The sequence below is a fragment of the Antedon mediterranea genome, chromosome 1, assembly GCF_964355755.1.
Source record: "Antedon mediterranea chromosome 1, ecAntMedi1.1, whole genome shotgun sequence".
In the NCBI taxonomy this organism is placed as follows: domain Eukaryota; kingdom Metazoa; phylum Echinodermata; class Crinoidea; order Comatulida; family Antedonidae; genus Antedon; species Antedon mediterranea.
The window spans coordinates 28,890,952-28,905,352 of record NC_092670.1 but is presented as its reverse complement, the minus strand read 5'-3'; the positions used below and the strand labels follow the sequence as shown (position 1 = coordinate 28,905,352).

General features: G+C 34.7%; 1 protein-coding gene across 2 annotated transcripts in view; it reads left to right on the top strand.

The window, feature by feature from the left end:
- LOC140063619 (uncharacterized) overlaps window positions 1-14,401 on the top strand; it is a 31,978-nt gene that overhangs the window by 3,727 nt on the left and 13,850 nt on the right. For both annotated transcript variants that reach the window (XM_072110039.1, XM_072110040.1), the window contains exons 2-8: window positions 2,232-2,541; window positions 3,737-4,026; window positions 4,635-4,781; window positions 5,449-5,737; window positions 6,054-6,476; window positions 6,962-7,152; window positions 9,900-10,107. In XM_072110039.1, the coding sequence (XP_071966140.1) occupies window positions 2,268-2,541; window positions 3,737-4,026; window positions 4,635-4,781; window positions 5,449-5,737; window positions 6,054-6,476; window positions 6,962-7,152; window positions 9,900-10,107 (1,822 nt within the window). In that variant the 5' untranslated portion in view covers window positions 2,232-2,267. The remainder of the gene's footprint in view (window positions 1-2,231; window positions 2,542-3,736; window positions 4,027-4,634; window positions 4,782-5,448; window positions 5,738-6,053; window positions 6,477-6,961; window positions 7,153-9,899; window positions 10,108-14,401) is intronic.

The following is a 14,401-nucleotide window of genomic DNA, read 5'->3' as shown; positions in this document are numbered from 1 at the left end:
CTCGTATGCATTAGGCTCTTTATGCATGCCGCCGCGCCTCAGCTCTAGAGATAAAGTACCGTACCTGCCTGTTAATCTATTTTTAGATTGTTGTGGTTGATATTTTTAAGCGTCACGGATAAGGTTTTAAGCGTCACGGCCGACCGTAAAGCGTCACGGTAGAGAACCCAAGCGTCACGGTACCGTGACGCTTCAAAGGCCTGGGGAGAACACTGCTCCGTGCGAAGACAAAGATTAAGCAAGTTCTTGCTCTTCTTCCTCTTCAGCGGATGATGCTGCCATTGTTGCCCACTCCAAATCTGAATTACAGGCATCTTGCAGCTCCTTTTCAAAGGCTTGCTCAGATTTTGGAATGTTGATCAACAGTAATCATGGCTCAGGGTGCAGATGCAGAACCACCTAACATTTTAATTTATAGTAAACCCTTACTTAGAAGTTGTAAGAAAATTCACCTATCTCAGTTCTACAGTAAGTGACGCTAACTCACTAGATGTTGAGCTTGATACACGTATTGGAAAATCAGCAACCACTTTTGGAAGACTTCATGCTCGTGATTGGAACAACCATAACCTTACCATCAAATTGAAGACTCATATCTACATTGTGCTAAGTGTCCTGTTATATTGCTCAGAGTCCTGGACCATGTATTGTCATCAGGAGAAAAGACTAAACTCATTTCACTTTCGCTGTCTGCTTGGCGTGATCGTGTATCCAATAGTGCTGTGTTGTCAATTACTGGTACAAATGATATATTTACGATGCTTAGAAAATGGTGCTTACGCTGGTCTGGTCATGTTATTCGGCAGGAAGATTACCGTCTACCAAAAAATATTTTCTACGGTGAACTGGCTGACTAACCTCGACAACGCGGACGTCCAAAACTCCATTTTAAAGATGTTATTAAGCGTGATCTGTTTTCTTTTAATATTCCCACTGGTTCTTGGGAAACTCTCGCCTCTAATTGAACATCCTGGGGTTCTAAATTGGTAACTGGTCACCAATTATCTGCCAATGCTTATGTTGCTGAATGTGAAAGGCTTCGCAGTATTCGTCACCAGAGTAGTTAAAAACCTAAATAATGTTTTGGACCTGAGGTTATCTTCTGTCATGACGGGATTGGGCCATATATATACTGTACCTTGATTTAAATTTTACACGGAATGCAAACCATGCACATCAATTTTGGTTGAAGGTAAAGTAAATTCTCTAAAGTACTGAACCTTAATTGCTCATATACTGTAGAAACATGTGACCATTTGGAAAAAAATATTTACCTGGAGAAAGGTACTGGAGCCAATATTTTCAGTTACATAACAGGGGCGGTCGCAGAACTATTTTAAGGGGGTTGCCCAAGAGTCCTCTGAGGGCCGTAGACACTGAGTATTTGCGCCACAGGCCCCCCATGGGTGGGGCCTGTGGCGAGGGAATTTTTGTTAAATGACACCCCTAGATGGCCGGAAATGGTACGCTCGCACGTAAAATTCACGAATAGATATGATACTCTATATCGGGATACACAGTAGCAAACAGATCGTATCACGCCTGGTTTTTCCGCCGGTAAAACACAAGCGAAAAACCAGGATAACATTGTTTGGTAGGTACTTCCGATAATTGAATAAATTCTAGCAATTAAAATCAATGAATACAAATTAATTATTATCAATTAATAATTAAAACAATTTAGAAAAAAAAATGTGAAGCTGCTGCTATAAATATATTGAGCAAAACTTTAAATTTTATTATTTTGAAATAAATGCTAAAATAAGTCAGTAAAACCACAATTTCCTAAATTCATTTTCATTTATCCACTTTAAACTGTACAACCACCATCGAAATTTGCAGAAAGAAGCAATTAAACACTGATTTTCAAAGTTCGTAACGTCCGTAATTATTAAGGAAAATCGCCCAAATATTACGGAAGTAGGGAAATGAAGATAATATAGTCTTTTCCCCCTGGACTTCTATAACGTTAATAGTTAATCTATAATATGATGAAATGGGATCTAAATTTTAATTTAGTGGCAGAAAAAAACATTTAGTATGAAATTAAGGGTGTTGCCTGGGCAACTGGGGCAACACCCCTGCGTCCGCCCCTGCATAATGATACAATTATCTACAATGATACAACTCACTATACTAAATGTGTTGATTATGTTTAATGTTAAGGCTAGTTTTTCAATATTATTTATTAGCTAATTTAATAATTAAAGTGTTTGTTTGTTTTGTTGTAGATTAAATAGATCTGTGATTGCTAGTAGAAGGCAGGGATGGCTGATATTGAAACAGACGCTTTTGCGTCAAATACTGGCATAGGAACAATAAATAGCAATGATTATGCGCAGTTGGAGAATAGAAATATGCAACTAGAAAAAGAAAATAAAGCATTAAAGGAAATGTTAAAAGAATTGAAAGAAAACTGTCAAAGCATTCTTCAAAAGTCAAAGGATAGAAAATGCTATGAAGATGTTATGAAAATGTTTTCAAAGTTGAATTTAGATGCAGAAGACTATAGTCTGAAACAGAAGAACATTGGAATAAAAAGTATGTGCAGTACATATAATGTAGTATTATATTTATATAGATGCGTTGAGGAAGCAAAAGTTCTCAATTGAAATCAAGAGCGAATATATATTTATGAATTAGATAGAACACGGGCGTCTATTACACGGTGTTTCATGTTAAACGATCTTCAGATAGACTGAACAATACCATATCTCGAGGTGTTATAAGGCTTTAGTCAGGTGGTATGTAAATTTTCTTGGTGTGACGACATTTTGAAATCAGTTCAGACCTTTTGTTTAACAAATTTGTTTTGTTTGCATTTAGAATACATAGCTTTTCATCTAGACAAAGACTACAACGCCCATAAACGGCGTTCTTAGTGGAGGAATATTTAATTACTTTCCATTTAATTGTAAACATTACGTCATTACTTTTCAAAGACCATACGTACTTTGAGAGCCGGATTCTTTACTGTACGTTTCTTTTTTGAAAGATTTCTTGTGATTGTTAAACCTAGTTTTAAACTGCCCACCCGTCATACCAATATATGTCTTAGTTTCGTTATTGGTTATGACGTCGGCGGAGTAGACAATTTCAGATGGGAGGCATGAACCATTTAGGGGGCATTCTGGTTTGTTGCGGCAATTGCACGCACTTTCTCGTTCTGTATGGGGGTTCATTTACATACCACCTGACTAAAGCCTTTTAACACCTCGAGATACGGTATTGTTCAGTCTATCTGAAGATCGTTTAACGTGAAACACCGTGTAATAGACGCCCGTGTTCTATCTAATTCATAAATACATAATGTAGTATTATGTATATTGTTTTCAATTTCATGACGATAGTAACTTCCAACACCGCTATTGTTTGTTTTATTTATAATTAATAAAAACTAACTAGGCCTATACTGTATTTTCATTAACATTTCAGAAGGTTAGGTTCCGGTTTAAGGTGTTGGATAATGGGAAACAGTATGAGCAGGCAAATACAACAAACATCGCTATTAATGAATATTGTTTTCCGATGTTTATCAATTGCTTTCTGACTGTTTTACTTTACTGTTGTGATTTACCTCTATGGAGATCCAGCCACAGCCTTGCCATTTTTTCAGTTATTTTATTTTGGATTTATAATATCGCTTAAGATTGATAGACTGAATGGAATTTGAATCATTTAGTACCTTTTGTAAAATCAAACATACTGTACATTCAATAAAATCTTTCAATTTCAGACAAGCCAACATCATTTTCATCTGGATTTTCAACACAGGCTAGTATAGATGGCTGTAGTTTATTAGCTCATCCAGAATCTGAGAACAGGTCACCTCCACCAAATATTCCAACACCATTACCACAGACAGGTACTAGGGTGACAGATCTAAGTAAAGCCCAACCTAAATCAACTCCATGCGAACATCCAGAATCTCAAATATCACAACCCAATTCTAGTGCTGTTCCAACCTGCCCACCAGAAGATTCTGTAGACAGCAGGCAATCAAGGACAACTGAAGGAGATGAGCCAGTAAGTTTAAAAACATTCTATCTAAAAAGATTATGAATATGAGGAATAACCTGAAAGTTTTAATCAGTCAATATGCGACTGCTATGTACAGGTAGACAAAACAGAGACATGCAAATAGAAATTTTTAATATAAATAGAATTTTTCTACGATGAATATTACTACCGTAGCTTAACTTCTAGTTTGTAACTAACATTGAGTTCAGTTGATGTACAATAGCAAGTTTATTGGACACGTCATCAGTCCTTTATTTCCAGCAAAGGTGGCTATATTATTGTCGTAATATTAAAAATAGATAGTAGGCTAGGCCTAAAGGCTTTCCAAGCTGCCTAGGTAAACTCGTATTTGGTCTTAGCTTGCTCGGGGAGAGTTGTCTGTACACTACTACTAGGTGTTATAATGAACACCATAGTTTTATGTTTATTTTCTTTCAAATTGTTAAATGCTAATTAATGTTCTTTTTAATGATACAAAAATATATACTGTATACTGTAGTATTTTTCAAAAATTTTGAATTGCAGTGCAACACATTTTACACATAGTAATAATTATAAATTAATCTGGGTGTACTTTATTTCCTTAATATTAAATATTGTATGTACTTTTAAAGAGCTCATTGATGTCACATGAGCCAAAACAGGAGACATCAGCACATGGTAATACAAGCAACACCCTTACTATGGGCATTCCTAATCCTACCAATTCATCAACTCTTCAGTCAACCTCGGGTAACAAACAAGATCAGCCAATGCCAAAAGTAAGTTGAACAACCAGCATGTTAAATAGATAAATATGACCCAACAATACAACACTCACTTCTGGCAACTTGCACAATTTATAGATAGCGTTATGGAAAAATGTTTGGAATTAAATGGATGTGCTAGAAAAATCTAGTGATGAGTTTCAACAAGTTTAGAGTGGGTGAGAAAAATAAAAATAACACTGCATTTTCAATTACCAAAGTTGTCTTAAGTTTATGCTATGGTTTTTTTTTGTTTTTTTTTGTTTGGTTTTTACCATATTTAATGAGGGTGACCCATCCAAGATTAGGAACCCTCAGAGGTTCACAAGACAAACATATACACAAGATGCTCTACATAAACAAAAAGTCTTATTACAAGCCTTTGGGAGTGGAGTTGTATTTTTGTCCTTAGAAAAAATCTTAACATGTGACCGGACTTGAACCCAGTACCTTTGGAGTGGTAGCTAAGCATCATAACCACCAAGCCACAACTCCACTCAATGTTAAAATTATGCTAGGTTATTTGAAGGCTTTAATATAAGTTTTAGGCAGGGTTTAAAATATTTGACACAGTTTAGAAATTGTGCTTTGTTGTCAGGGATTTTTTTTATAAATGTTATTCTTGCTTCCAATCCATTGTTACTATACTTTAAAACATCATTTTTATAAACTTTTTTTTCAGTCAAAATTGGTTACCGACGAAATGATTTTGTTTTTGAAAAAAAAAGTTGTAAAAAGTTACAAGGATTTTGCCAGAGCGCTTGCATTTGATAGTAATGAGATTTATTTGATGGAGAATAAAGAACGTGATCTTGAAGAGCTTCCATATTTGATCATGGAAAGATGGCGTGAGAAAACAGGAGCTGGTGCCACACCTGACAATTTGATAAAAGCTTTGGAATCTATAGAACGTAATGATGTCGTAATTGATTTTTGTCATCGATTCAACTTAACAAATCCCAAGAAATCTGGTAAATATCTTCTTTTTTTTGTCTAAAGCTCTCTCTACACTATCAAACTGACATAAAAAGTGTGATGTGCCCAAATATGGTAGTGATATGATGTCATCGTGTCCATGGGCACATCACAGTTTTTGTATAGACAGATCTTAAAGATTGTTTTTGGTTTAAGAGTAGTGAAAAACAAACATTTATTCTGCCATATGTTTGTAATACTGAAAGTTCTTTTTGTGTTTTAAATCATAGATCATAAAAAAATTGCTAAAAAATTGTAAAAAATGCAATTTTCTGAAAAGTCTAATTTATGATGGGCAAAAACTCTTTTTAGGCACATCCGGTAATGTAGTAACTCGGAAGGCGAAAGGAACAGGTCACAACGTACAGTTGCAGTATTTACAAAACCAGTTTGTACCAAACCAACACTCTCATCCAAACCATCCAAACTATCGACCTCCTTCTCAACAATCATTTGGTGCACCTATTCAGCAGCAACCTAGTGTTCAAGGTGTTCATAATCAGAAAGAGCCTGGTATGCATGTCATTGATGGACATTTCGAACATGGGCCTCCAAAGTCTGCATTTCATTCTAGTCCAAAACAGATAGAAATTCTGCCATTAAAAGAGGAACATTACCGTCGCCCTATTCAGACAGAACCCGTTGTTCAAACACATGTTGATAAGGAAACTACCAAACCAGTAATGAATACTAAACCACATGATCGAAATCCCATCCCTATAAATGCTTCAGATAGTAAGTTAAAAGCATTTCTTTTTTGTTTTTCTATAACTTCATACACATTTTTGTTAAATCTAGAAACTAGTTTAGCCCTGTATCAGTTGAACCTCTCATAAGTGACCACTCGTAAGCAGACAATTTACCCAGATCTGAATTCAATAACTAAATTTCATTAAAGTCAATATTGGTGTAATTCTATTTAAATACACTTTAGTTAAAAGGAATGACACACATAATTGAAAATACTAGAATTTCATGAATCTGTTCGGTAATAAGTACGGTATTAAAATTAAACAAAGAAATAAAAATAAAAAACCCAAATTGAATGTTCTTAAACAATTTAGAATCATCTGCATACAACATTTAGGTAATATCTAGAAATTAAAATAAGTACAGTAATTATTTGTAGAAAAGGGTTTAAATTATCTGATACCATAATAATGCCTACAATGATATTAATATTTAATATTTATTTATTTAACATTTGTGTTTTCAACTAGGAAGCTTAGAGGCAAGTAAATCATCATTTGAGTTGCTTTTCGAAGGTTTTATGAAAAGTGAAAAAAACAAAGCCTTTAGAGATTTTAAAAAAGGATTAGATAAGTTAAAGAACTTCAAACAAGATTACATAAGGTACATGGCAGATGAAATTGACGAGTGGGATGAAAAACAACGCAAACAGTTTCAATCAGTAAGTTTTAAATGTTGCTATTTAAAATTAGAAGTATTGACCAAAAACTAGAGGCAACCATAATGATCCTGGCTATTCTTGAATACAATTTTACTTGCCTAATAAAAAAAACACAAATGTCTATATGTGGTGTCACAATTTTCTATAATATAATAGCATTAAGCCAAAATTTGTTTCTCTATCTCCTCTTAAACCGCAAGTCTGATAGTTTTTTAGGCCAATTTCTTATCGGTCATTTTTCTACATCACAATTAGATCACTCAGGTCATTAGCGATATTGAGACAGCAGCACATGTGATCAGCACAGCTGCAGTTATAGTATAGCAGCAATGCTGCCTGGCGCCATTTCAAATGAAAACCGGGTATTCTTGCTCATGTTTCTACCTCATGCTCCTGCCAAACATAAGATTAAGCACCCTTTTTATTTACCATTTTTCCAAATGCAGTGATACCACTAGGCTAGGTTATGTTTCTTACTACTGTAATTACTATTTCTAAGCTGCTAACTGCTAGTCACAATATAATATTTTACTTCCGCCAAGGAGGTATATGTAATCGGTAGCGTGTGTTTGTTTGTTAGCAGGGATTACTCAAAAAGTAATTACAAGATCTTATTCTTCACCAAAATGATTATACAGATAGATATGTGGTCACCCATAACAAAAAGTCTTAGTAGAAATAGCTCTATATCTATTAGCCTTATAAGTTATCGCCTTAATAGATATAGCTCTATTTATACCTATTAAGGTACCTACTAATAAGTAGATTTTAGGCAGATTTTAGATAGGTCCTAATAGGTTTTAACTCAATAGCATAATTCAAAATCCCCACTAATAGTATTAGATAGATTTTTCACTATTTTTAATGTGAGTAACAAAGTTGTATACATCTATCTATTTTCTACTTACAATAGCTATACCAAGGGCTACCAGCAACCTATTAATAGACATAAACAAACTGATAATAGCCAGTAACTGTTAATAAACTATCTATTTTATACAATAGATAGATATGGACTACCAGATAGCTATTAGAAATCTATGAGTATCATATCTATCAACTGTCTACTTATAATAGCTATACTAAGGCTACCAATAACCTATCAATAGACTGTTAACAAATAATTAATAGCCACCAGTAACTATTAATCAACTATCTATTTTATATAGCTGGGAAGTAGTCATTCCATCGTTGACTCATTGAGTTAAAATCCTTAGCAGGCGAGATAAAAATGTCTACTTAAAAACTATTAGGGCTACTAAAAATAGAGCTGTTTCTACTTACGACTACTTAAATCTACTAATTTTGTTTGCTATGGGCAAGGACCATTCCATTAAATTTTGGGACCATGGTCCCAATTCTGGACCACTTTTCAGTATACTTTTCAGACCTGCTAGTGTTAAAAGATAGGACAGAATTTTTCAAAAGCCGGCGAGCAGTCTTAAAGTAAGTAGTAAACTGAAATTGCATTTTCTCAAGAACTACTTGTCCAAAAAACTTCATTTTTGTACAAGAGGCAAGAGTTATAATTTGTGATTTGTAATTTTGAAACATAATTTGATTTAATGTGCACGTTTTTTGATGCGAGTAGTTTAAAAAACCTATTTCTTTTCAAATTCACTAGTTTTATTTTCGCGTTGCTGTTCTATTGTTAGTCAACTGAAGTATTTGATAATTGAAAGGCTTGTTATATAACCATTACAACAAACTCGCATACACATGCTTGTAGTGAAATTAGCCTTAATCACAAACAGCATTAAGACACACACAAATATATTTTTTTACCGGAGAAATCTTATGTAGGAGAATTTTACAGTAGGCGGACATATGCACTCTTGGAGTGGCTTTCTAGTTATACATCCAATCACTCAATTACCTGTATACAAATAATGCATGTTTATGAATGCAATGGGGCAAACAATTTCATAAGGTGAGAGATGGAACTACAGTATAACCTTATTTACCATTGAAAGAATATAAAACATTTATTATTTGTTTATAACACACCTACTGTGAATTATGTCGAAAACCGAACAACATACTGTATTCCTAGACCTAGTTCCTAGAAGAAAGATAAACTAGCGGTATAGAAAAAATCGGCAAGCAACTCTGAAACAGACCAATTCTGTTTTTTAAGACGATTTTACATCTTGTCAAAGCCAAACAAAAGGCGGCCCTTTAGGATTTCCATCTATGCATTTTTTTTCCTTTAAAAAAACCGATTTTACTGAGTTTGTAGTAAACAATATGTGAGCTACAATCATCCAATCAAATATATTTAGGTTAATACGGGTTGTGTCCTTTTTCACAGTAGTCATTCAAATACATTTTCAAGGTAAAAGTGTGGTTTCATTTCATTTCATTATTTATTTGGTCTATTTAAGTATATACAAAACAAAAAAAACTGAAATTGGGGAGACCAGGGTCAACCTAAGTGAACTTAATCACTGTAGCTGAGCCGGTTGACCCAACCCCAAAGTCAGTTTACACATAAAAGATGTAAAGACAAAATACGGTTACAGCGAATCAAAATGAATATGAACTTTTCTAATGAAGGCTGATGGGCTTTCTAGGACTGCAGCATCTGTCAACGGTCTGGGAAGCTGGTCCCATACACGGGGTAACCTGATTGCTATAGAATGGAAAAAAGCCTGTGTCCTTGATGCTTTATGTCTGAAGCACAAGCGAATTTGCTGAATCTTATTTACTTCACAACCTAAGTGTACATTTTTGCCATTTTTTCTCAGAGTTTGAAATCAAATTTAAAAGTCTCAAATGTTCTGGAAAAGTGGATAGACATAAGTTTTCCTGGAAGTCCAAAGTTATCGGGCAAAGATGAGAGGAAGGAGAAATTTCAAGATTTTGTCCGCACTTTGCGTCGTGTTAAGGAAAAATCTGATGGGAGAGAAGATGTGGTTGTAGAAATGCGCAAACATATTATGGTTGGCATTGTTGGTAAGCATTCATTTTTTTCAGCCAAAATACCTTACTATTGAGAGCCATTTTCTTTGCCTTCTGGGGCAGCTATAATTATAGGATAGCTAGCATTAGGTTGAGGGTGAAATTTTTATTCGAAACATGGAAGCTACAATATCATACCAACTTTATTCACATCATCATATATAAATAGTACAATACAATAATTATGTATGTGTGTGTGAAAAGGAGCCAAAAAATAGCTTTCCCTAATCAAGGTTTGACTCCTGTCACAAAAAATAAATTAGTCATAATGCATTTGTTTGTTTTATCTTTATACTGGGTGACCTCTTCAGTCAAAGACTTATCTCCCAGAGGGCCCAGTTGGTGATCAGTGGCTGTGATGTACTAATACACCGGGGTAACCCCCTACTCGTCTCGAAAGATGTACTAGGTTCTTTAAAGTGCACACGAGCAAGTTGTGTACACTGGACCTACGGTTTATAGTCGTTATCCGAGAAGACTCGTTCTACCACCAGAACCATGAAGTGAGTGAGCCTCGAACCCCTGCCGATGTTATGGCTACGTGATTACGGTTCCACTGTCTTAACCGCTCGGCCACTCACTCACTCTTAACCGCTCGGCCACTCACTCACTCATTTTCATCTATCAACAATAATTCAATAAGAAAGCAACTATATGAAAGAAATAATGTAAACAAGGGCTAACATTAATATTTTTGTAAAAGTAAACATTTAACTTCTTGTCTAGGCAAAAAATGTGAAAAAAATGAGTTAGGAGGAGTGGAATGTTAGAGGCTGTCAACATAGCCAGATATCCTAATTAAACCCTTCTGATCACTCTAAGCCCTGTTGACACTTAATTTTTTGCCTCGTCTTGAAATGGCGGCCATTTTTCAAAATGGCCACCATTTTTATATAAAATGTGGATAAAATCAGATCTAAATAAGGTAGATACACAATCTTGGTGTCTAAACACATGTACTTCAGACACGGAATCCATTAGGCCTTGTTGACACTTCAGTGTTTGCCTCGTATTAAAATGGCAGCCATTTTTCAAAATGGCCGCCATTTTTATATAAAATGTGGATAAAATCAGATCTAAATAAGGTAGATACACAATCTTGGTGTCTAAACACATGTACTTCAGACACGGAATCCATTAGGCCTTGTTGACACTTCAGTTTTTGCCTCGTATTGAAATAGCGGCCATTTTTCAAAATGGCCGCTAATTTTATAGAAATGTGCATAAAATCGGATCTAAATAAGGTATATGCATGATCTTGGTGTCTAAACACATGTTTTTTTCAGGCAAGGAATCCATTAAATCTATAATAAATAAATTTAAATAGTTTAATTAATTAATTTTTTCAGTTAATGCACAGTAGCTAACATTTTTCAAAATGGTTACCTAATTTATCTGTTCATGAAATCGAAAATCTAGAATTTGTTTTACAAATTGGTAAAGGTTTAGTTTGTATAGAGCCATGACTAGGATTTTAAAGCCTCGGCTTTTGTTGAATTCATTTGCATGTAACTTCACAGATGTTTCATCTTGACTGTAGGCCCTCCTATTACATAAACTAATATTATTTACCTCCGCTAAGGAGATATATGTAGTCTATCGCGTACCCAAATTATAAACCCCAGCTGGATTTGAACTATGTCAAGCTAATAATATCTAAAGCAAAAAAATGTATCATTCAACATGCTCCCTATCAGTATCAGTGGATATATTTTGCCAAGTACTTCACTGAAGTTTCTGAGTGCTTTCATTTGTTTGTCTGTTTGTTAGCAGGATTACTCAAAAAGTTATTGCGAGATCTTTACCAAAATTAGGGTTAGATAGATATGTGGTCAAGTTCCACGGTCCCAATTTTGGACCACTTTTTAGTATTATTTTCAGACCTGCTATTGTTAAAAGATAGGAGAGAATTTTCAAAAGCCGGCGAGCAGTTTTAAAGTAAAGTAAACTGAAATTGCATTTTCTCGAGAACTACTTGTCCAAAAAACTTATTTAGATCTCATTTTATGCATATTTTATATAAAAATGGTGGCCATTTTGAAAAATGGCTGCCATTTTAATACGAGGCAAAAACTGAAGTGTCAACAAAGCCTAATGGATTCCGTGTCTGAAGTACATGTGTTTAGACACCAAGATTGTGTATCTACCTTATTTACTGTCTGGGGTAGCACTAACATTTCATTTTGTTTAGCCATTTGGCGAAAGTCAAAATATTTTTTTTTGTCAAATCAGTTTATCTATAGCCAAAATGGCTAAAGTCAAATTTTTTTATTTAGCCAAATGAATCGGTTTATAGCCAAAATTTAAAATTTTTGAAATATAGTGGTAAAAATATTTTAGTCAATTTATCTATGTCAACAGGTCTATACACTGTTCCCTGAACATTTTTGTAAGGCATTGAGATAAAGAACCATGCCTAAATCACTGTATGATTAAAAAAAATATTTTTTTTGGTATTTTTTTTACATGATCAAAACAATTCTTCAAATTGTTTTTAATCATACAGCATTTATACAGTTATCAATTTAATAAGAAACATTTAACAGTTTTCTGAAATCCCCTGAACGCTATGTTACTTTTGTTTTTTACGCTTGGCTGGTCATGGCGTACCAGGCGAAAATCGTGTCCTAGAATCACCGCCGCGCAGCGGGTTAATGTTTTTAAATTGGGTATGCTCAAGAGGTGCGAAAGTGCAGAACCGCCGGCCTAGGCCTACAAAATTATGTACAACAACGCAACGGTATATCGTATGCTAAAAATATTGAGGAAAATTCCTAGCAAACGAACACTCGTATCGTTCTTAAAAGTAAGATAATATAGGCCAAAGCACAGAGTACACGTCTTTCCATCCCCCAAGACTGCGCCGAAGCGTTTCTGTCAGGGCGAGAAATTTCCGATTATTATTTATTTACACAAAACAACACAGAATTAAGCCGGCGACCGGCCCCGCTCAGATGCACGTGTGTGTTTAGCTAAATCCCCGTTAGACTCTACCATTTCCCGCATGTTGTTTTGTTTACACTACTGACGCACGAGGGAAGTTTATTAAGGCTAAAATATGAAACTACATTAAATTGGAAGACTCTAAAATGCATAACGCATACATTTTTGATTTCGATAAGATTAAGACGTCATTCATCGAAGATACTATAATGTTTCTTTTTAATCTGAAAAGTACACCCCTATCGAAAAAATAGACAATCCCGGTAATTAGCCGACCGTCGGCTACGTAGTCGATCGTTTGTGCAGCGCACAACACGTGATAGTTTGGGTAGACTTCATCATCCATGTGTCGTGTAACGTCTTTCTCTCTGTGCAGTCTACCTCTGCTATCCATCTTTTTGAAATAACAAAGAGACGCCTGGTACAACGAAACAAGTTTACGAAAAATCGAGCTTGAAGTAAACAACGTGATAACGAACAAAATAAATGCTTGGAGATCGACAAATGGACGTTTTAGTTGGACTTTATGCTTTCGCCAAAATGATTATTTAATTATCTATTTTATCATATGTCATCGCTAAAATGGCTAAAGTAGCCGTTTTATTTTTCGCCAATCTAGAAACGTTTTCGCCCATGGCGACTTGGCGATCGGCCAGTGCGAGCCTAGAGACTGTAGATCTGATTTTATCGACATTTTATAAAAAAATGGCCGCCATTTCAAGACGAGGCAAAAAATTAAGTGTCAACAGGGCTTAGAGTGATCAGAAGGGTTTAATTAGGATATCTGGCTATGTTGACAGCCTCTAACATTCCACTCCCCCTAACTTGATTTCTAAGCATCTTTTCAGATTTTTGTCCTCGACTATTCATTTATGAATTTAAATCTAGAAGAGGTACATTTTTTAACTAAGGGTAAATTATTCCAAAGTTGAGCTCCATTAAAAGAAATTCTAAATTTACCAGCATCTGTGCGAGCTTTCGGAATTGCAAAATTATATCTATTACTAAATCTGGTACTAGCATTATGTGTAATTAAATAAAAGTATTCCATTGTTTGATGTGGTGTTTTGCCGTTAATTTGGTCATGAACAAACTTAACTATATTTAATTCAAACAACTTAAAAACGTCTAAAATACCCAGATCTTTAAATAATGGAGAAGATGGAGCCATAAAATCAGAGACAGTTATACATCTAAGACACATTTTTTGGACAAGTAAAATAGGATATAGATGCGACTTATACGTGCTACCCCAGACTTCTAAACCATAAGTAATATTTGATTGAATAAATGATTTATAAAGCATAAGTAAAATATTACGGGGTACAATATGGCGTAAACTAAA